The sequence below is a fragment of the Lichenostomus cassidix genome, chromosome 7 (assembly GCF_008360975.1).
Source record: "Lichenostomus cassidix isolate B80296 chromosome 7, HeHo_3.0, whole genome shotgun sequence".
Taxonomy (NCBI): domain Eukaryota; kingdom Metazoa; phylum Chordata; class Aves; order Passeriformes; family Meliphagidae; genus Lichenostomus; species Lichenostomus cassidix.
In genome coordinates, this window is record NC_139488.1 from 32,692,706 (window position 1) to 32,714,465 (window position 21,760).

Below are 21,760 nucleotides of genomic sequence, written 5' to 3' on the forward strand. Positions count from 1 at the left end.
ACCTGAAATTTAGGCCATTTGGGCACATTCTGCTTGCCCTGAGTGGGATAAGCCACTGCCTGTGCTTGGTACAATTCAGTTTATTTTTCATGAAATAAAAAGGGAGATTCAAGACAAGGAGAGCAGCCACAGGCAGCAGTGGGCTGGCTGATAACTCAGCCAAAAAGTAAGGACCTGGTCAGGAAGTTTGGAATAGAGCTGCTGCCTGCACTGGCACTGCACTAATCTGCTCCTCACCCTGGTATTATCTGCCTTAGAAAGTAAGCTTGAGCTTACATGGAAAGCAGTGCTGGAGAGGATTGTCTTGCCTGTGTCTTTTTGTGGATAAACAGACAACACTAATCTCCATGACCCTCTGTCCTCTGGGTTTTTTCAAGATACATTGCTCCTTTTCTTAAGAGATGTTTAAAAAATATTTTGGTCAGAAATAGATCCCCAAAATGTTGTTTCTTAAATCAATTAGTGGGCAAAAAGCACTTATTCTCACACAGAATCCCACTGCAAAGAGAGATGCAGTAATTCAGGAATCTCTGTTCTTTCCCTTTAGGCATGCTTTTACACACAGCAGCAGGTCTGGCACATTTCTTCAGTGCCTTTAAGATACAGGTAGAGAAATACTATATCAAAATTTAGATTTTCTACTCTAGTAAAGCTCATGCTGTAGTCTGGGAATGTTCTGCTTATGGAATGAATAAAAAATTTAATAAGGCTTTTGGGCTTATTTAGGAAATATATTCAGTTCTTACCCAGATGTATTCTTGTTCCCTTCCTGAAAAATAAATTTAGACAGATGCTTGTGCTCAAATCCTCTATTAAAATAAATGCATCAGCTGCATATATATGAAAAAGAATTTAGTTTTTAAGAAAGGCCAACTAATGGTTTTGTCACAAATCCTTAGTAAGAGTGAGCAGAGAGGAGCACTGCTCTGAGAACAGACAAAAAACCAGGTTGTGCTTTGAGTCTCTGTCTCCTGTTGGGCTCTGTCCCTTCCTCTGGGAAGTCAGAGCTCTCCCTGTTCCCCCCAGGCAAGATGCACGGATCATGTTTTGTTCAGCTCAGTGGGAAAGACAGCACTAGCCTGATTTTTTTTTTTGTTGTTCATCTTCTGTTGTATTTCCTGCCCGGGGAAGAAAGATGACATCTAATACGAACCTGTTCTGTGGCACAGACTGGAAAATCAAGGAAGGACTGAGACCAGTGTTTCCTTTTCCTGTGTCTCCACACTGGGCACCAACCAGTGGACAAGCCAGCCTGCAAATCTTTGTATTTTGTTGCATAGATAATGCTTTGAACACTCAGTAACAAGTCTCTCTGCTATAAGCAGCTGTTCATTTACTTCCAAACACCCACAGCTCAAGGATATTTGCCATCCAGGAATCTTAGACAAATACTTGTTGCTATTAAGCACATGCTTGCCATATGAAAAGCAAGTCTGATGAAACGATTCCACCATCCATTTGGGTGAGATATGTGGTTTGTTCCCTGCTGGGTTGTGTGGGAGGACTTGCTGGACCTCTGGCTTGCAAACTGGCTGATTTTAGATAGCTTAAGCCAATCTGGCTACTCAGTGAAGACATTCCAAAGAATATATCACACAGTGTCAAGCTGACAACTCGGTGGGAGTCTGATTTGTTGAGCAGTAAAACTTCCTGCTTATGCAGCTGGCAAGGCAGTAATGTACAGAAACATTACATGGGAAGGCTGGAATACGGGAAATCAGTGACTTTCACAATATGACATTGCTTAGCAAAAAGCTGCCTTTGAAACCCAGCGTTCACATTTCCAATTAGTTTGCCTCCAGCTCTCATGCAAGGAAAGTCCTCATGCTACTGGGAAGGGAAAAGAAAGGAGGAGGGAAGAGGAACAAGCAGAGCTGGAGAAATGAGCGTGAGTTATATTGCACGCTGTGAATTGGCTATAAATCCTGGCTGCAGGAATTACTGAAATGGAGAAATAGTTATCTCCTAACTTCGAGATCCAATCTGCAAAGTCCCAATGCCAGTGGGATGATTTATGTGATGCGAGGTTGTCAGGATTGAGCCTGACACGATAAAACAGATGCACACAGAAAAATGTTCATGGTTTAAGTAGTGAGTAAAGCCCAGGTCTCTGCTGTGCTGCATGGCCACGAGGCAGTGCTGAAAGAGGGTGAGGCCAGGCTCCAGGTGTGCTTGGTGCGCTGGAAAAGGGAGGAGGAGGATGCTCAGCACTGTTCTCCCGTGACCTCTGCTTGCTGATGAGCTCCAGAGGGAGCTGTGGCTCACCTTTTCTCGCTCAGAGAAGCACTCACAAGAAGCAGATAGCAGAGGAAAGGATAAACGTGTGGTCCTACTAATCCCTCTTTTTCTCCCCTTCTCTTCATCCCAACCTTTCCTAAGAAAACTCAGCTTTTAAGTGCTTTCATTTTTAAACGTTGTTCGCAGAGCAGTCCTATGAACATACATGTAGCAAATAAAGAAAACCCAGTCTGTTTATAATTTTTGTAAGGATGCAGTAGAAATCAGTCAGAACCCTGCTTTAAAGCCTCCTGAAAAGCTGTGACATCCCAGGATTGTTAAAGCTGTGTGTTTTTCAAAAGGGAATTCAAACCACTGCACAAACAGTTTTTCTTTAGTGTTAACGCCCGAGTGTGTTTGTTGGATGCAAAGTTGATCCAGAAATATATTTTATTTTGAGGTGCTGCCAGCATTTGACTCTCCCCACTCAACAAGACTGATTATCCTGGAAACAATCCTTCTCAAGTGAGGATACAAGGTTGTAGATTGCTGAGGCACAACACACATTTCCCTGTCAGCTCTGTGGTGTGGGTGTCTGCTTTGCATAATCACCGGGCTCTGCCTGCAGCTGGCAGCCAATCAGTGATTTACACTTTTTGGGGTTTTGAAGTGATGTTTATTTAGCTAGAAAACACAAACTTTCAGGCTGAGTGCTTTTCTCCACACACTCAGGATGCACAAGAGAGCAAGCCCGAATAAAGATGTGGTGCCACCACTGTCCTGTTTTTCGCTGTCATACAGGCAGTATTACAAATTCCAAACTACACAGGGATGAAACAAAAAATCCTAAGGCAGAAATTCCAAACTCTATGGGGATGAATGTGAAAATCCTAAGGCATCTTTCTGTGTACTTAAAATAAACCAATAACCTATTTGTGTTCAGTTAAAAAATAATCTGTCTTTGACAGGTTGCCTGGCTTTTAGTTTTAATTATCTCCTTCAGCTGAGAATCTGAAGCTGCCAAAATTAAATAGATGCTTTTCATTCTCTGTCCATGTAAGTGAGATATTACAAAGGAAAGAGAAATGTCTAAAAGCAGTGGAAACAATATCAAAGTATCCAAGAATGACAAAATTGAGTAAACTGCCAATTTGTCTGCCATAGTATTAAGTTTACGCACTCTATCTTGATAGGCTTTATTAGGCAGGTAATAAATCCACCCCAAATTTCTAAGATTATAGACTCAGTGTAAGTACATAGTACTGACAAACACCTCTGACTGAACAAACACCTCTGATTTGCTTTCAGAGGTGTTTGAAATGGTACTAGAAGTGTAAAAGTACATAAGGACGCTGCAATTTCATATTCCAAGTGCAAAGAGCAATTAAAGTAATGATAATTGCCACATTCCTCATGGTGGCTAAGCCACCTGTCCTTTTCTCATCTTGGGGTCACCTGGCAGCACCAGGGGACACCACTGAGCTGTGATTTGGGCCACAGGTTCACCTTCAGCAGTCTCTGACATTGTCCTGGTGATCTGGAAGTGGGAGCTGATGCAATGTTAAACTTCCTGTGAACTTGGTATCTGATCACAGCTTTGCTATCCTGATGTCTGCATTTATTTTCCTCACTCTGTGTGGATATTACAACTCTGAGCAAGCTGTAATATCATGTGCAACTCAGGGCTCAGCTACCTCACGTGGAGTCCAGACAGAAAAGATGCTCAAATAAATAAAAAAAACATTTCTGCAAAGTAGAAATCTATTGGTTTTTTGGTTTTTTTTCCTGGTTCCTTCTTGCTATACCCTTCCCCAGAATTTCAGCAGAAGCACAAATAGTCTCCCAACTGGATTTCTGAGCACTCAGGCACACAGCCCATAGGCTGTCTCACCTCTGCACAGTAAACTTCCCCAGAATTATCAAGATTAACTTGATAGATGTATAAATACAGATATGTTTACTGCTAGTGACACTGCAGAATGAACCAAACAATATATCAGCTCTTTCTAGAATGTCAAATGGACATTATGGTAGTCTATACATGTTTTATTTAAGAAAAAAGGGGTTGGGTAGTGGAACTTCTTCATGCTAGAGATTTATTCCTCACATTTTAATTTGTCTGTGTGTAAGTGAGTCAGGAACATGTGTCTGTGTTTACACTTTGAGCCTTTCAGTGTAAGCCACCCATGTCAGCTGATCCCCCAATCTGGTCTGTGCCCGATGGAAAATGAGATAAAATCATGCCTAAAAAAGGGCTGATGTGTTTTTCATTTGAACTCTGAGAGATGTATGGGGCACAGAGCAGTCTCCCACTGCTGGGAACACTGTTTTTTCTCCACTTTGTGTGTGGAGGAAAGTTTGCAGAGGTCAGCTGAGCCTGACTTCTGCTGTGCCCTGCAGTCCTCTGCTCCAGAGGAGCAGCAAAACCTGGAACCTCTGCCAGAGGAGAGAGAGGTAATTCTGTATAACAACAATAAGAAGACATACAACTCTAAGAGAAACTGCTTGTTGTAAAAAACTTGTGAATAAACTGCTTTTGATGGATCTTGATTACTTGTCCCATGTGCTGTTGATTTTAGACAAGAAAAAAGAAACATTATTCAACATTTTTCAATGATTAGCAGTGGCCAGTTAGAGCGAAAAATAGTATTTTTTTTTGTATTTAATTATGTGTCTCTTCATTCATCACATCCACAGGCCCTTTATTCAAGTTTTTGTAACACTAGGCTAAATAAACTAGACTAAATAGCAGTTATTGAAGTAGAGTGGAGGCTTGGATCAGACATAACAAAAACATTTTTGTCATCTCAAAAAACATTTTTGCAAAAGATTACACCAAGATGCACAACAAAACCTCACAAACTTTTGGAAAGTGGCAAGAAACCCTCTGTGAGTTTGGAGGATTCCAGGGAGTGCTTTGCTAGGCTGCAATCATCATCAGTGCTCTTCCCTTTGATCTGCCTGGAGATGTGGCAGGGTGTTTAAAGCTGGAAACAGCACTTTTCTAATGTTCTCTAACCTCAAAAACAAGATGCCAAACATAAGGTTTTTTCCTCCTTTTTTCTCCCTCCAGCACATTCCTGCCAGAACAGACTATTCAATTGTGCACTGTGCATCACGACTCTCCCTGCTGAAGGAGGGGAGAGCTGCAGTGTGGGCAATGAGAGGGCTTTTGTTGCTGCAGGGAATTTTTTACTGGCTTTTTTTCCTCTGTGTGTGAGAGACATAAAATGCTCTGGAAATGTACAGATTCTTCCTGCCAAGAATGGTTGTTTTCACAGCTCCCCTCTTGCCAATTTCAAACTGATTAAGAAATAATATAAAAAAGAAAAAAAAAAAAGTTTTCACATACATATCCTAAACTCCCTGGCTGACAGATATTGTTGAGCAATTGAGTCTGTAAAAGTGCCAAAATAACCTATTTCCCCAGAAGAATAGAAGAATCAAATATTAATACTGATGGTAACGTGAAAAGGGATTTTTCAGTGACAGGAACAAATTCAAGGCCGAAGTGCTATTAACCAATTACCTTAATTAAGCTGGAACTATGATGTTCTAATATTTTTAAGGATCTTAGTCAGCTTCTCAGCCTTTGGCTTTAATTTTATCCCCCAAAAATCTTTAATGCAGAATAATTATTTCATCTCCAAATACGAATGTTACTCATTTTGAACGCATGAAATATTTAGAGAGGATTCCAGCAAAATGTTCTCCTCCCAGCTTTGACTTGACTTTATGTTATTCTAATTAACAAGTTGGTTTGGGGTATAACCCCAATATGTTATATTTGGGTATAACTAATATATGGGTTCTGATAGAAATATAGGTGATCACAGCATAAATACAGGATAAACATTCACAAAATATGCACAAAAAGGAGAAAAGCTGCATAGGAGTCAGAGAACTGTTGGAAAAAAAAGGGAAATCTGTAACTCACTTTTCTGGCACCTTCCTCCAGTGTAGCCCTCTGCACAGGAGCACACATTGGTTCGGATGCAGTGACCTCCATTCTTACAGGGGGGAATGCAAACAGCTGGGGAGAGGAAAGGAAAAGTCCTGTGCACCACAATCACACAGGGGATCACCATCACCAAAACACAGCTCCTTGTTTAGGTGTCTGTGTTGGGAGAGCAGCTCACAGAGGGGATTTTGTAGCTGGGTAGGGAAGGTGCCTCCCCAGTGGGATATTTGAGCAGATGACTGGATAGAGGCTCCAGTTCTTTGGTGTTTGTGCAAAGAATGATTCCTAGCACTCAAAGGTCTCTTAGATACTTGCAGTGAAGTGGTTAAAATATTCCCAAGAGTCTCAGGTTTTTCAGTCTCTGTCAAAGGCCTTCCTCGAGGGCTTTTGCCCTTGAAATATAGCTCAGTGTTTGACATTTGCTAACTTGGCCTCGGTGCTGTTTCTTCCCCCTTTCTCAAAGAAGCAGAAGGGCTTTGCTGTTCTTCAGCATCCATCCACTATATCCTCATATCCATTCCAGATCCCACAAATTACTTACTTATTTTCAAGTTTTAGCTCTGTCTAAACCATAACACTCAAGGGCAAAGATTTCAAATCACCTAGATGTTGAAAATTGCCTTCTGCATTCAACTCAAAAGAAAGATCATCAAGTTACAGTCTGTATAATTTTCACTCTCTCCTTCACCCCCCAATGTCAGAGAAACAGTTTCCAGCAAGCTCCATTTGCAATTAGTTTTCTGTGTGTGAATCATTCACTTGCAAAAATATGCATCAGGACCACATTCATCTAGGAGCTCCAGGGAAACAAAAGAGAGAGTAAGAGCAAAGAACTTTTAATATTGAAGTAGCTTTGGCAATAAGGGTGCATTTATATTCCCAGATTCAGGAGAAGTTACTAGAGCCGTACTCAGAAAAAAAAGAAAAGTGAATGGTGTTAGCACAGGGGTCTTCCAGCTGCTTGAACCCTAAATTCTCTTTCCTGTATGTTCTGCCTGAGATTCTGGATCATTAAAGAATTCATTAATTTGACTTCTTCAGCACAGAGCGAGCAAGAAGCCCAGGATACTGTAAGCCTCAGTTTAGAGCTCTCAGCCTAGGACAGGGATTCAAAATCAGGTCCTGCTCAATCAGAGCCATATTTGATTAGATTTTTAAGCAGGGATCTGATGAAGTCCTACAGAAGTCTCCCATCCACACAGCCTTGCTTTAACATTTAATTGAATAGTTGCTAATTAGTGATATCACTGACTCAGATGGTTTTGGAGTAATTATTTAGTTACCATTAATGGCATCACAAATAAATGCCTACTCCTTCCCAAGACCATCAGGAACAATAAAATGTGGATTTATGACAGACTATAATAACAAAGGAGAACACGGAGTTATGACAAGGAGAGTCTCTGGATATATTTCATGTGGGGGCAGGCAATGTTGTAGGTGCTGTTTATATTTTCAGCCTGGGTCCTTTATCAAGATGATAAATAGAACTTTCTTACCTCTCTGGCACTGTGGCCCATAGAAACCAGAAGGACATGAGCACACATTTGGCCGTACACAAACTCCTCCATTCAGGCACACAGGATTGCACACAGCTGGATGGGAATACAAGGTAACTTTATGAATCTCTGATAAGGTTATTTTTTTTTTGAGTAGGCACTCTTTCCCTGCTGCACATGTCATTGGAATTAGTATTTCTAGTAACACTGTGAAAAGTTTCATGCAATCTTTGCTGGTCAGTTGTGCTGCAGCATTTATTCATGGTTGACACAGTGGGAGCTTTTCTGTGGTGTTTTAGCATAGCTTGGGGGATGAAATACACTATAATTTAATGTAATAATTTAATTTATTTCTGATGTATTCCTTTGATTCTCACAGTTCATCTATTTCCATTCCAGTATTCTCACCAAGCACGATCCCAAGGTAGTAAATGTAGCCAAATGAAATACACCCTGGATAACCTGGAGATGAGACATTAATTGTTTGCTGCTTTGCCTGCATTCAGCAGAGCATCGTGGCATTTCCACAGACTTGAATAGGTGTGCACCAAAAAACCTGTTTGTTCTGCCTCATTTAAATGCCAGTTCCCACAACACATTGGCTCATTCATCACCAACAAAGCCACTGGCTGAGCTCTCTTTGCCTCTTTATGTATCTGTTATTACTGTAGATGATACAACTGGCATTAGGAATTAAAAGCTGTCTTGCATATTTCTATGTGGCAAGTACTAGACTGTTAAAAAAAAGCTATTAGAATTGCAAATTGATTTAGATGGGAAGTCAGTATGTGAAGAATAAGGAATCTGATAAAGTTTTCATTGTAAAGCTGAGTGACACTTTAAACCAACCTTTTTCCTTCTATTCTCTTTGTCTTCCAGTATCTTACAGAGCAGCCCATTAAATAAATTAAATGCTGTTAAGCTTAAATAAATTAAGGGTCACTAAAATGTTTCAGATGAACTAAAGAAGAAATAAAACGTCAATTTGAAAAGAGAAAAAAAAAGTGGAATTGTGGTCTAGATGAGAAGCTTTTCTGCCTAAGGAGCAGTCACTTATGAAGTCAAAATGGAATTCATTCATTGCTCAAGGGGAATTTGGTTTAGTCACCTCATTGTCCTGGCTAGTTCAAGGATGTCCATATTCTTGTCACTCTGTCAGTGTTTACATTTCCAGTGGTAAAGTCCCCTTTTTTTCATTTTTATACCTGTATCCTTCTCAAGATTCCTATCATATCACTTGAGGTGGGAAACAGCAGCAGTGTCCAAAAAACGCTCTGTGAAGTGCACACAAAACAGTGCTGGAGAGCTGAGTCTGGTAGCCTTTCACCAAAGCTGTCAGCAGACAAAAAATCCTGCTGCTGTTATTCTGGTGTGGAAGTTACTGCTGCTGCTGCTTGTTTCCTGTCCTTCTCTTGGAATGATCCTGTTTAAAGCCTCGCCAAAATAAAACTGCAGAACTCCTTGAGAAGAAAAAGCAGAGGTAGTGGCAACCAGAATAGCAGTGACGATCCCAGTCATTTTCTGTGGCTCATAGCTGGGCTAATTTATGTGTCCTCAGTAGGTCTGTCATTTTAACACTTACAGGAAGAGCAATCTCCAGGAGATGGAGGTTAAAATGACATCTCTCACCTTCCAGGAAAGGTAATGTAGGCTGAAGGTGTCTCAGTCGTTTAATATTCACCGTGGCAGAGGCAGACTGCCTCTGGAGCCTTGAGGTCTGGCACTGATTAAGGTAGTGCTCATCTTTTAATATTTCACTATTTTGCATGCCTTGTCCCAGGTGAGTGCTGTAGTTCCTGTGCCTTTGGAGGAAAATATCTACTCCAGCTTTTAGGACTTTTGATCCTGAGGGTCTGAGTTGTGTCTGCTCAAAACTTTGAGTCCTGAGTAGAAATAGGTAGCTAGCTCCAGTCCTCACCTTGTCATTTGGTACTGATGAGTGGAGGTGGTTTTTCCCTGAGCTCCCACACTCCTGAGGATGCTTTTCCTAGGTGCTCTGCAAGGATGAGATGCAGGCAGGAGGAGCAGTGTGGATTCTGGCAGCAGTGCATGCTAAGAATCAACTCCAGAATCACACAAGCTTAAAAAGCTGCAGAAAGGTTTTGTTTGTGGGTTCCCTCTAGATAACCCTGAGATTTAGGTAAAACTCTAAACTTAGGAATACTTACATAAACATCTAAACTTATGAATAGTTACATAAACCCATTGCCTTCAGAGATTTTGTCATGTACTTGGTCTCCTCTTATGCTTTAATTCTTGAAGCAGCAATTCCCACTCTGAGCACTGAAATGTGGGAAAACCACAGGGATTTCAGGCAGCAAAGGGAATAATCAGTCATTTCCAACCACTCACCTGTCTCACAAGAGGGGCTGCTCCACCCATGCCTGCATTTGCACTCATCTGGTGACACACAGACCCCCCCGTTGTGACAGTGCCTGTTGCACACCACTGGAAAACACACAAAAAAGCAAAATCTTGTATCACCAACACCAGTGCAGATCCTCAAGTTGATCTATTATAGCCAATAATTAATAGTATTAGTCCAAGAGGTAAACTGAGGGTGGAATCTGTCCCTTTCCTTGGTTTTCTTTCTCTTTTAGAAGCCATACTCCTAGTGTTATTTGCTTTTTAACTATTCCAGCTACTTGGGTTCACAGATAAAGTTATATTCCTCTCAAGGGCAAGCTGATGTTTAAATAAGCAGCGAGGACTGTAATGATGGAAGTGCACATGTTTTGCTGATATAGAAGAGTTTGAAGGCTGATTTTTCAATAGTCTCTCTATTAAACCTCTTTTTAAACTTGTATTGCAGAGTAACATGACCCTTAACAGGTATGGCTGGTATTTTGTGTTCTCAAAATTAGCATTACTACATTCACTCACAATCTTAAATTTCATAAATATTACTATAAAGAACACGAGTGTATTTGCTTGTTTGTTTTTCCAGAAGCATTTTTAGGTAGAAAACGTTGATTTAGATGTGCATATTTTTACATAATACAGTGATGCTGCTGGTAAATAAATATGTGCTCTGAAATAGCTACTGTGTAACTTCAACATGTTATCCTCTGCATTCAATAATCATTTGAAGGGGAAATATAGGAGGGGAAAAAAAAAGAAAAAGTTGGTTTTTTTGTTTTTTTTTTTTTTTAATCTGGTGATTTTCTGCTAATTGAAACATGTAATGGAGAAAGGCTGGGCGAGTTCATACATACTTGTTTCACATCGAGGCCCCACGAATCCATAAGCACAAGAACAAGTGTTCTGAGGCAGGCAAGTTCCTCCATGCTCACAGGGTGGCTCACACTGCGCTGCAAGAGGGAGACAGGAGGGAAAAAACACACTTCAAATATTACATTCTCCGTGGTTATGAGAGCAGCGCAGGTTACTTCTTTCCCCATCCCATTTTATTAATCCAGCAAGTAATTTGGCTGAGGAAAACACTGCAGGATAGCAGTGGGTATCACATTAGCAATACAGCACTAATGAGCAGCTATATAAAGTCTGCAAGGGAATGGTTTTAACATAATCATATTTAACTTCTGAGCATGCACATTTTTAAGTACATATTTTTGAAGGCTAGGGCTGGATGAAGTAAAAATGCAGTTAATACTCAAGACTTTACCCATCCCTCTCGACAAATTTGCCTTGTGGATGGTCAGTAAACCTTAACAGGTGTCAGAACTTAAAAAGGGCAGAGATCATGTTTCTTCCTTATAGAAGAGAGTTGTATGTGAATTTTTCAGCAAAATGGCAAACATTTAAGCAAAAAATTTAATATTTAATGAGTAGTATGAGCTCTGCAGACAAAGCAGCAAATTAGATAAAGATTTCCTGACTTATTGCAGTATGCAATGTGATTCTGTGGAAGAAAGAGGATGTGCAGGTGTGTGGAAAGGACTGCAGCTCCTCAAACAGACCATTTGCTGAAGGCATGCTTGTTTTTTGAATGTTGATCATTATGAATCTAAAAGTTTTTTTGTACAGGCAACCTGGAAGTTTTGGCCCCTTAAAGCTAAGGCAGGTAGCTGACACTTCTATTTGTAACTCTCTAATAAGAGGTAATTTTGTATGGCAAACTCAAGAGAGGGGGAGGAAGATCACTGAAGGGACAAGAGGATCACTGAAGGGACAAGAAGATCACTGAAGGGACAAGGGGACCACTGAAGGGACAAGAAGATCACTGAAGAGACAAGAAGATCAGTAACACTCAAAGGAGAAGCTCTGCAGCAGGAGCCAAGCAAGAAGTGTGTCAGGGAGCTTTCAAGCCTCTGGAAAAAAAAAAAGGCACCTCACATACCAGAATGAAAAATATCTTCCCTTGTGTGTGGGACATGAATACAGAGAAAAATGTTGTACTTTGGCTCAGTTCACTGGCAGAGTTTTGTCTTTTATGAAGGATATGAAGCTGAGCAAGGTTATTCCAAGGAAAATGCGAAATGAAGCTAACGAGACCTGAAACAAAGCATCTTTCATTTTAAGTATTGTTACAAGGGAAGAGAGCCTTAATGCACCACATTTTGTTCTTAAAGCTGGAAAATGGGCTGTGTAAATGGAAAGCTAGATGAAGGACAAATTCTTGGGGAACCACATAATTTAAATGCAGTTATTTGTTGAAGATCTCCTCACCTCTAATGATTGTCACCAAGCCATGGAATATGAACTTTGCCACCCAAAAAAATAATGAAAGCCCAGTTGCAGTAAAAAAGAGAAGCTCCAAGAAGGTGCTTTTAAATATTGACAGAAATATCATTGAAGAAATATACTTTGTATTTAACTGTGAAATTTTCAATGCTGCATTATGTAACTTTAGGATTTGACCTGCCTGAGAACAGAAAAATTATGAGGTGTATTTTAGATCCATACTGTATATGCTGAGAATATTAGCTAAATTCAGTTTTGATTGGATGTGCTATAAGGTTCAGACATTTGCAAATCAACATGTGCTTAGCTGAAAATCCAAGTGTACATCTGTGGAAAATAAAAAAAAAAGGATAAACGCAAATTGCCTTTGTCTGGACAATTAAATAGATTTAGGTAAGTTTAGATTAGATATTAGGAAGAAATTATTGTGTGTGAAGATGGTGAGGCATTGGCACATGTTGCTGAGAGAAGCTGTAGCAGATCCATCCTTGGAAGTGTCCAAGGCCAGGCTGGATGGGGCTTGGAGCAACCTGGGATAGTGATTTCCTTGCAATTAGGAATTAAAAGCAGGCAGAATTGGCTAATAATGTCTGTGTGGAGATAAGGGGAGTACAAAACCTGGGGAAAAATGTGCCACTCTTTTTAAAGTACATTAAATGTGATTGCCTTTCCTGTAGGATGATGGTTGCATAAAGCCTCCAGGTGCCTGAGTGCTGTGCCAAGCACGGTGACATTCAAGCATATTATGCTTTATTTCAGCGTGGTTTGTGTGTAGCACTTAAAGCAAGTGTGTCCGTGTGAATAGAACACTTTCCATCTGGCCTTTGCACATTCCAAGATGCATCTGAACTGTCAGAAAAGAACATGGTATTTGGGATATTAAAACATTTAGCTCTTATGGTGACATTTAATAGTAAAATGTTTAAAACTCTTCTATTACCGGTGAATAGCAAAAGATAAAAACTGAACGCTGGCTGCTCTGTGAGAGTGAGAGTAATATTCACTTAAAAGACATTTCCCACTGTAACAGAAATATACTGCTTATGTCAAATTCTTTTCCCAAACTTCTATCTTTCATCTTCTGGAATGAATATTTTTTTTTTTCCATGAGCATTTGCTAAATTGTAGAAAGGTATTGCAGTGTTTTTATACGAAGCGGTTTTGGATAGGAAAAAAAAACCAGCAAAGAGAAAAAGGTTGCTGCCAATGGTCAATCTTGCTGTCAAGTGCACGTATGTTTATGTTTACAATTTAAAATCTGGAGGTGAAAATGGAGAAGTGCATTATTGTTTTCTTTGAAAAGGCTTTTTGGGAAATATCCCCAAACTTCTATTTTCCATTAAAATGAGATCATGCACTTTTTATAAGTTTCTCTGCAATAACTTTGGGGGCACTCAGGAATACCAGATGTTGTGTTCTCTCCCTCATTTCCCATAGCCTAATCAGCAAATGTCTTCCAGGACAGAGTTATTGCTTAGCCTCTCATCAGCCCTGGGTCTGTGCAAGTAAAGCCAGGCTTGGAGCTGTAAGAGCATTTCCTGCTTCAAAGTTTGAATAAGTGTCAGATCAGGACAGGCTTCACTGAAGGGAGAAAAGTCTACCTTGTTTCATTGTACATTATTTATTTCCTTTCAAAAGATACATTAACCTAACTTCCTAAATGTGCAGATGAAGTTTTAATATGCTCAGCACAAGGAGGGAGGGGGGATAGAAAAAGGGAAGAGAAAGATACTAGTTTATTGTTTTTCCTTTTGAAAAGTTGAGGACTGAAGCGTTTCTTTTGCATGTAAGATACACAATAAATGAAATGAAGCATAGTGTTACTGCAATTAAATTAAGTCATTTCATGTTTAAATAGTCCAGCAGTCTGGAGCCCAGTTGTGAGACAAATGTCCATCATAGCAACTAGAATATTAACAAGAGAAACTTGACTGATTAAATTGGGAATAGAGATGCAGACACCAGTGCTGGTTAGGTTGTGCTAATGGATTTTGTTTCGTGAAATGTCAGCTGAATGCTCATCTGCAGTCAAAAAACCCAAATAAAAAGTTAGGAATTGTTACGAAAGTGCAGAGCACAAAATGCCAGGCTTCATTATGGTCTGTATCCATGGTGAGAAACATCTCAAATATCATGGGTAAGTCTGATCCCCCAGCTCAGAAAAGTCCTCCTCTTCCCTTAGAAAACACTGTGCAAAGCCAATAAAATACACCAGACTTTTACTGACTTCACCCTTATAAGAATATTTTTGTAAAATAGTATAACTTTATCTTCAATAGGAATGCTGAGGTTCTTTTATGACTGCTAAAATACCAGAAAGATAGCAGTCCTTAACTGTCAACCTAATCCAAAATGGTTTTAAATAATTGTCTTTATTCTATGAAATGGAGACTGACTTTTTAATGGTACAGTTTTAGTGGCCAGACACTCCTTATCAAAGGAGCTTGGAGATAGGGAAACCAAAAAAAACTGAATAACCAGAAATTTGGCTTAGATTTTTATGTTTCATCAGTTTTCAGGTCTAGGTCTCTCAGAAAAAAGCACAACAATGATCCCCAAAGCAGAATTTTTCCTTCAGTTCAATCCTGTTATCAAATGGAAAGGAAGTGTTCCACCTCAGGGCACCCTAAGGAGCTCCAGGAGTACACCAGCTGCTCTCAGGCAGTGTTGGATGCACAGACCCTGGTGAATGAACTGAGCCCAGGGAAATGACAGAATTTTTTCCCTTCTCCTTGTCCAGTGGATGCAGCATCTTTGCAAGTGACAGCCTGTGCAGCTGTGGTGGAGTGGGGAATAGAGGCAGGATGATGAGGAACTACTCTGGGGTGACTAACAACACTAATGGACATTTCAGAGCATTAGCCCCAAATGTTACAAATCGCTGCAGAACATATTCTACTTGTAACACACCAGAAAAAAAGTCAGAAACGCTCTGTCTGGGCTTGTTCTGCATTATTACAGTGCTAGGTTTTTATTCCACTGGCACAGGGAGCTGAAATGGGTTCTGTTCTCAGTTTGTGCTCTGATGCTCCTGCAGTGCTCTTTGGCAGGTGATTCTTGCTGTCCTGAAAACTGCTAGAAGGAGACTATAACAATGCATTGGTTTTTACTGCATATATCCTTGGAAACGGCACTCAGAGCGGAAATTAGGTGTTTAGCAACCTCCCTCATCACCAGAGGAATGCTTGGCTGAGTTTACTCCAGAAATGCCAGGGAGCATCTTCTGCAAAAGAGAAAATGTGGGAGAATCTGATGGACTGCAGCAGACCTTATTTCCCTACTTATGTTTTATTTTTGTGTAGGTGATGCTGCCTGTCTCCAAAACACTGCTCTGAAATGAAGCTTTTAAAGCTGCTCTGTTTGGCTGTGAAGTCTGAGCATTAGGTCACTAATTAATGCTCATATTGCCTTTGTGCAGGAAGGGAAAGAGCTGTAGAGTCTTGAGGGACTGCTTCCTCCCCTCACCGGCAGAGACTGTAGCTGCTAACAGAATTAAAACTATTAATAATATGTAATTCTCACTAAACCAAATCAAGATCAAAATCAGGGTTCTACTTCTTACAGACAACACTGATGTCAATAGTGAAGGGAGTGATCCAAATGGAAATTGCTAAAATCATCTGAAAAGATCTGTTTAGATGCCTGAATATAAGCCAAACACACAGATATTTAGCTCTCTTCCAAAAAAAGGTAGGAGGTTCCACCTGATGGTCCCCAGGGGTCTCTTCTATCTGTGGTCCTGTGAGTCTGTGACCCCCAGTGCAGGATAACAAAGCTGAGGGAGAGAACTTCCAAATTAACCATGACAGGGAGACTGAGGGGCTTGTCCAAAGGGATAATACTATTAAAGATATAAAAAGTGTTATGATGTACTTTAGAAAATAAATTAATTCTCAGAATGCTGCTTGTGGTTTTTTTCCTACTAGTCCTTCAAGCCTGATTTTGTACCTGCACATTTGGAAAAAAACCTGCATTCTATCACAAAATAAATACCACTTGGTACAGCACTTCTTATTTTAGATTATTTTCAGACATTCTTATTAAACAAAGGTCACATCTCCTCAAGATCCAAAGGTATTAAAACTTGCCATCATTCGGCTGGTTCTTTTATCTTGTTGAATTTTGATATGAAATAAGATGGTGACGACTGTCAATAGTGTCTGAGTCTCTTGACATTTTTGCTCTCTTGCCAAGGATGTTGCGTTGAAGTCTGGAGATTTTGCAAATGTTGGTCTCATCCAAGCTTTGATTTTTTGCCCAATATTTCTGCCTCCTGTTCCTAGAGGGCCTTGAGGGGAGTTGGTGTAGCTGTGTGGGCATTGCGAGGCGCTGATAGCTGAGGTTATGACAGCCCTTAATCCAAGAAATTACACTCATTTTTCAACCTCATCTGTCACGAAGAATCAGCTGCATCTGGCAGGAGAAGAGACATCCATGGCTGGAGGTACAATGGGTGCTCTTCACAGCACTGGCTGTGCTCCAGGAGTGCAGGGGAGCTCGGGATGGAGCAGAGGAGGGAAGGGATTTTATTATTGGCTAATTATTGAGTCATGGCCAGTGACAAGAGACAAAAAAATGTGTTTGTGTATTGTGTCATCAAGCCCCAAGAATCAGAATAATGGTAATAAATTATTTCATCCTAAGGACTCTTCAGGGAGATTTTTAGTAATACCAGTAATGAAGAAAACATCTTGCAAGTAAAAGGAAGAGGTAGATTTATGTTTTAAGGTAGATTTATGTTGTAAGGACTATAGTGATGGCATATTAAACATACACACAGCAGCCTTATGTCCATATCTGTAAATAATCATATGCACTTGGGGCTGGTATTTGAGTGGAAGCCTTTTTGTGGTCAGATTTGCTTTGAGCTTCCCAGCAGCAGGAACTGTTTGGTACTTTTCCATCTCCAGGTACAAAACAGAGGTCAAAGACAGATTCCTTTGTGCCAAGTAACCTTAAATCCTCTAGGAGGGGCAATTCAGAAATGTGCAAATAGGCAAAAAATTATGGTGCCCAAGACTATAGTAACCTTTCCCTGTACTTTTTGTACTTTATCTCCAGCCCTGCTCTGAGCTCAGAGCTTCACACTCCCACAAATCCTGCCTTACAGCAGGGAATCCCTGCAAGGTCCTCCACAGCCTGGCTGAGACCCTCCTGCTCTGTGCATGAAGGATGAGAGACCAGATGAGAAAGAGAGGGAATAAATGACACAAATACTTTGTGGGGTGGAAGGCCAGTTAAGATATCAACTTATCAGAGGGATGTCAGCAAAAGGTGTGATTAATGATAGCAAAGTCAGGGAATTCATTGCTTCAACAAAGGGCATAATCCTATTGTTTTACAGAGGGATTCTCAGGTGCCTAATAAATAGCTCAATTTATTGTGAAAACCCTTCTGGTGTTACACATTTCAGATGACAAGTTCAGTTTCATATTTAAGGTATTAGATAGATACTTACAAGTAATTTTTAACGTATTAGAAAAATTAGGTTTTTTCCTAGAATATGTATTTTTAGAGAAGTAGAATCAATTTTACTCTTTGTCACAGAAGTTTTATATGGTTTTCAGTGTGATGACTTTAGTAGAATGAATCAGGCTTTTAGCAAGATCACAATCTGTCCCTGTTTTTAGTAGATTAGATGGTATCAAATAAATATGTCATTTTTGTAAGCAGAAAGAGCTGTTTCAAAGTTATAGATTTTATTTATTATTTTGAAATATAATTGGTTCTGAAAACAGAATGGTCCCAGCCACAAAAATCTCCAAATTTATAATAAAAATAATTTTTACTTCAGAGAATTATTAGACTTGGTGGTATAAGAGCACTTTAAAGAGTATTTTCTCCCTTACCTTCACACGTAATTCCATCACCGCTGTGCCCAGGGGGACAAGGACCACATTTAAACTCTCCATCTCCAGCTGGCTCACACTGCACTCCAGTGAAACACATCAGATCAGCACACAGCACTTGGTGATGCACCCCAGTGCTGCCTTTCAGCAGTTCCACACCATCCATCGCCCTGCTGAACAACTTCCTGGCTGCTGTGGTCAGGGCAGGAAGCCTTGCTCTGGGAGCAGAACCTGCTGGGATGCTCTGGAAAGCTCCATCCAGGGAAGAACCGAAGGCATGGTGAGGGGAGGGGAGGTGTGCTGGCAAAGGAGATGCTCTGGGCTGCTCTGTTGGGAAACCCTGGGGTGCTTTATTCCTCCAGACTGGGACTCTACCAGGCCATTTCCTGGGAGAATAACCATACCTGGGCCGAGTCTGCTGAGCAGTGTGTGACCTTGCAGAGAATGAGGCTGGATTTGTGTTGGGATGAGGAGGAACAGCCTGTGCCGGGGCTGGTTTGTGCTGCTGGAAATGCAGAGGGGTGTGGGAGGTCACACTGGCACCTGGGGCTCTGGACTCTGGCTCCTCGTGGAGAAAGGGGGTGTGTGTGTCACTTCTCTCAAGAAAAAATTGTTTCTCCAGTGCTGGGAACTCCAAATTGGGTTGTTCTGCTGGTGATGTCTGAGCTTGGGAAGTCTTCCTCTGCATTTTAAGGGATGGAGTGTGGATGACTGTGGGGTTTTTTTCCAAAAAGAATGTAATATCTTGTCTTGGAATTTGGGGTTGAGAAAGAAGGGAAAATACATTTCTTGATATCTTTGATACATCTTCCTGGTGAAAACCTCTAGCATCTTCAATATTTCTTCCAGGAAAATCCACATGGCTTTGAGAAGATCCTGAAATTAGGGCAGAAGGAAGACATTTATTAGTTAATTTGCTGAGAGTCTAGAGTTTAAAGAAACCACAGGGAATATATAGGTTTGGAGGAAACAACAGAACATCAATTCTAGAAGTAAAAGAGTTAATTATCAAATATGCCAAGGGCAGGTTTATACCAAGTGGCTTAGAAGTGACATGGGGAATCTGCTGTGGGTGACACCAGCACCCATGCATGGGGAACTGCAGGGAGCAAACTCCAAGGCTGGCTGTTCATGAGCCACATGAAATATGTTTTTGGAGGCTTAACACCTGAGGTAGGAAGTCTCAGGGAAGATCAAGCATTATTTGAGGTGCAGCACTGAGCTGACATGCAGGGATTAAATTGCAGCCAAGTAAAAACATTTGCCATGCTAGATTACTAATTTTGGCTTGTGCTAGTCCATGAGGTTTGGGTACTGTGCACTTTTTTTTGTGGTGAATCTTCCAGTTCCTGACCTCCTGAGCCAAGGTTTGCTTCTTATTACCTTATACTGCAGTGCTGTGCTGGGAAATGCTCTGCAGGACATAACTCAGAGAGTTTGCTTTCCAGCTCTTTAGGTCAAGGAGACAGGACATTGCAGTTTGGCACAGACGGATATTGGGGATGGAGAGACACACAGTGTTAACGTGGCCCTTGGCAAGATATGCCCTAGAGAGACTCCGGTGCCATCACACCAGTGACTCTGGAATGCTTCTGCAGCCCAAGGGAAGTTTTAGGGAAGCATCCAAAGGAGACAAATGGAAAAGCTCTGTAGGTGCTGTGTGTCTCCAGACGCGAGGGGCAGCGTGAGAGGGAGGTGGCAGCTTTGTTCCTGTCACCCACTCGGCCCACAGCCAGCCACCTTTTCAGCTGCATAAGGAGGGATGATAGATGGCCAGAGGGGACTCTGTGAAGGGCCTTGAAAGTGGAGACGAGTAGTTTGAATCAATACTTTCAGGAAGATTAATGGCCATCTGCTGACGCTAATGAATGGAAGAGGCTATTTTTATCCGGTTCTGGCATACTCACTCCATAGGATATGGAATATGTTGGATCCTGAACAAAAACCCTCACTCGGTTCTGGGGTTAACCCCATGCAGGATGCACCTCTTTCTTTGAAATATAAATAATAATCACTTTCTAAAAACTCCCATTGATGGAGATCTTAACCACAGTTAGCAAGGAAAGAGATTGGGATGCTTGGCAAGGGTCAAATGAAAGTTAGGGCATTGACTGGACCAAAACAAATCCTGGCAGCCAAAGCTGTGTTTATTTGGCTGATAAACAGTGTCGTTCTGCTGGCAGATGATGAGTTTCTTTTGCCCTGAAGCACAAAGTTTTGGAGATTTACAATGGTACTGGATCAAACCATGGCCATCAGTAGGTAAATAAATGGTATTTAGTGGAGCAGCAGGCAAATACATGGATTTCAGTGTCCAGGGTAAGGCTGGTGAATGATGAGCGACACAGACTGGGAGAAAAGGGATGATGAAGCAGGGAGGACACCAGCAAAAGGAGCATGTGAGGACAGGAGAAGTCAAAGGATTTTTAAAAGTGAATGAATGAGAGAAATATGTAAGAAATATCTCCACAGAAAATTATCAGTAATAGATGATCATTAAAGCCCTTAGAAAATTTGACTCAGGGACCAGAAATCAACAGGAATGACAGTGAAGGGCTGGATGACCTCTCTGACAAATTTCCAAAATGAGCCCAGATTATAGCTTTGAGCTCCTTCCTCTATGTCATAATTAAATGGGTTTTCCTCCTAATTAAATTTGAGTAACTAGTAAAGGGATCAGAGTGACTACCTGAGAAGGGGAAATCCTTTATTTCTTTAGCAGATGATAGAGGTGAGATACCCATCCTTCAAATAAGCTTCATCTTTCCATGTAAGGGGGAGCACATTCTTGGAGTGTTTCTGTGACAATGTAATTTTTACATCTCAAATAGTACCAATGAAGAGTAGGGATACATTTTTGTTGGTTATTCATTATGATAGATACTGATCACAGTCCCTCAGCCACTCTGCAGAGGTGACTAAGCTTCACAAGATGTTGGTGTCATTCAGTTGTGGTGACCAGAGTGTCCTCTCAGCTTTCACTGTTTCAGATTTTTGCTTATGATGATAGTGTGCAAATTTAGTTTGGATAAGGACACAATAGATTTTTTCTGGAATACATGAAAATTTCTTTCTGCAGTCTTCCAGATATCTAAATAAGCTAAAACAAAGAAAGCAAACCAAAAGAATGCAGAGCCAGTTGTCTGTCATGAGCAGCTTTCTCAAATCCTGCATTACTTCAATTTATTTTCCTTGCTGTTGATCAATATCTTCAAATGTACAACCCATTATCAATGCAAACTGTGAGTGTGTGAGTCTCTTTTTCCCTGCTATGCCAGCATATGATTACATATTGGACTGGATGAAATCACCAAAAAACCCAACAAGACAAAGGGCTCAAGGTTATATGATGGAACAAAACCTCATTTTCACTGCCTGTCAGTATTTCTGCCTCTACTAACAGGGAACTGTGCAGCAGTGGAATAACAGAGTTTATTTTTCACAGAGGTAAATGAGACCAAGGCCCTGGTGCTCTGCTCCAGCTGTGCATGGCAGAACCTCTGCTTGTGTTGATGGACTACCCCACTGTAAGCAGAGCATCATTCCCAGATGGATCAGTCCCAAGAAAATAGATTCTTCTGTCTTTCCTT

At 40.8% G+C, this 21,760-nt stretch overlaps 1 protein-coding gene across 1 annotated transcript in view; it reads right to left on the reverse strand.

Moving 5' to 3' along the window:
- LOC146434925 (von Willebrand factor D and EGF domain-containing protein-like) overlaps positions 1-21,760 on the reverse strand; it is a 165,152-nt gene that overhangs the window by 22,408 nt on the left and 120,984 nt on the right. The window contains exons 21-25 of the mRNA XM_085066542.1: positions 18,171-19,046; positions 10,893-10,988; positions 10,030-10,125; positions 7,678-7,773; positions 6,155-6,250 (exon numbers count right to left, since the gene is read on the reverse strand). Coding sequence (XP_084922668.1) covers positions 6,155-6,250; positions 7,678-7,773; positions 10,030-10,125; positions 10,893-10,988; positions 18,171-19,046 — 1,260 coding nt within the window. The remainder of the gene's footprint in view (positions 1-6,154; positions 6,251-7,677; positions 7,774-10,029; positions 10,126-10,892; positions 10,989-18,170; positions 19,047-21,760) is intronic.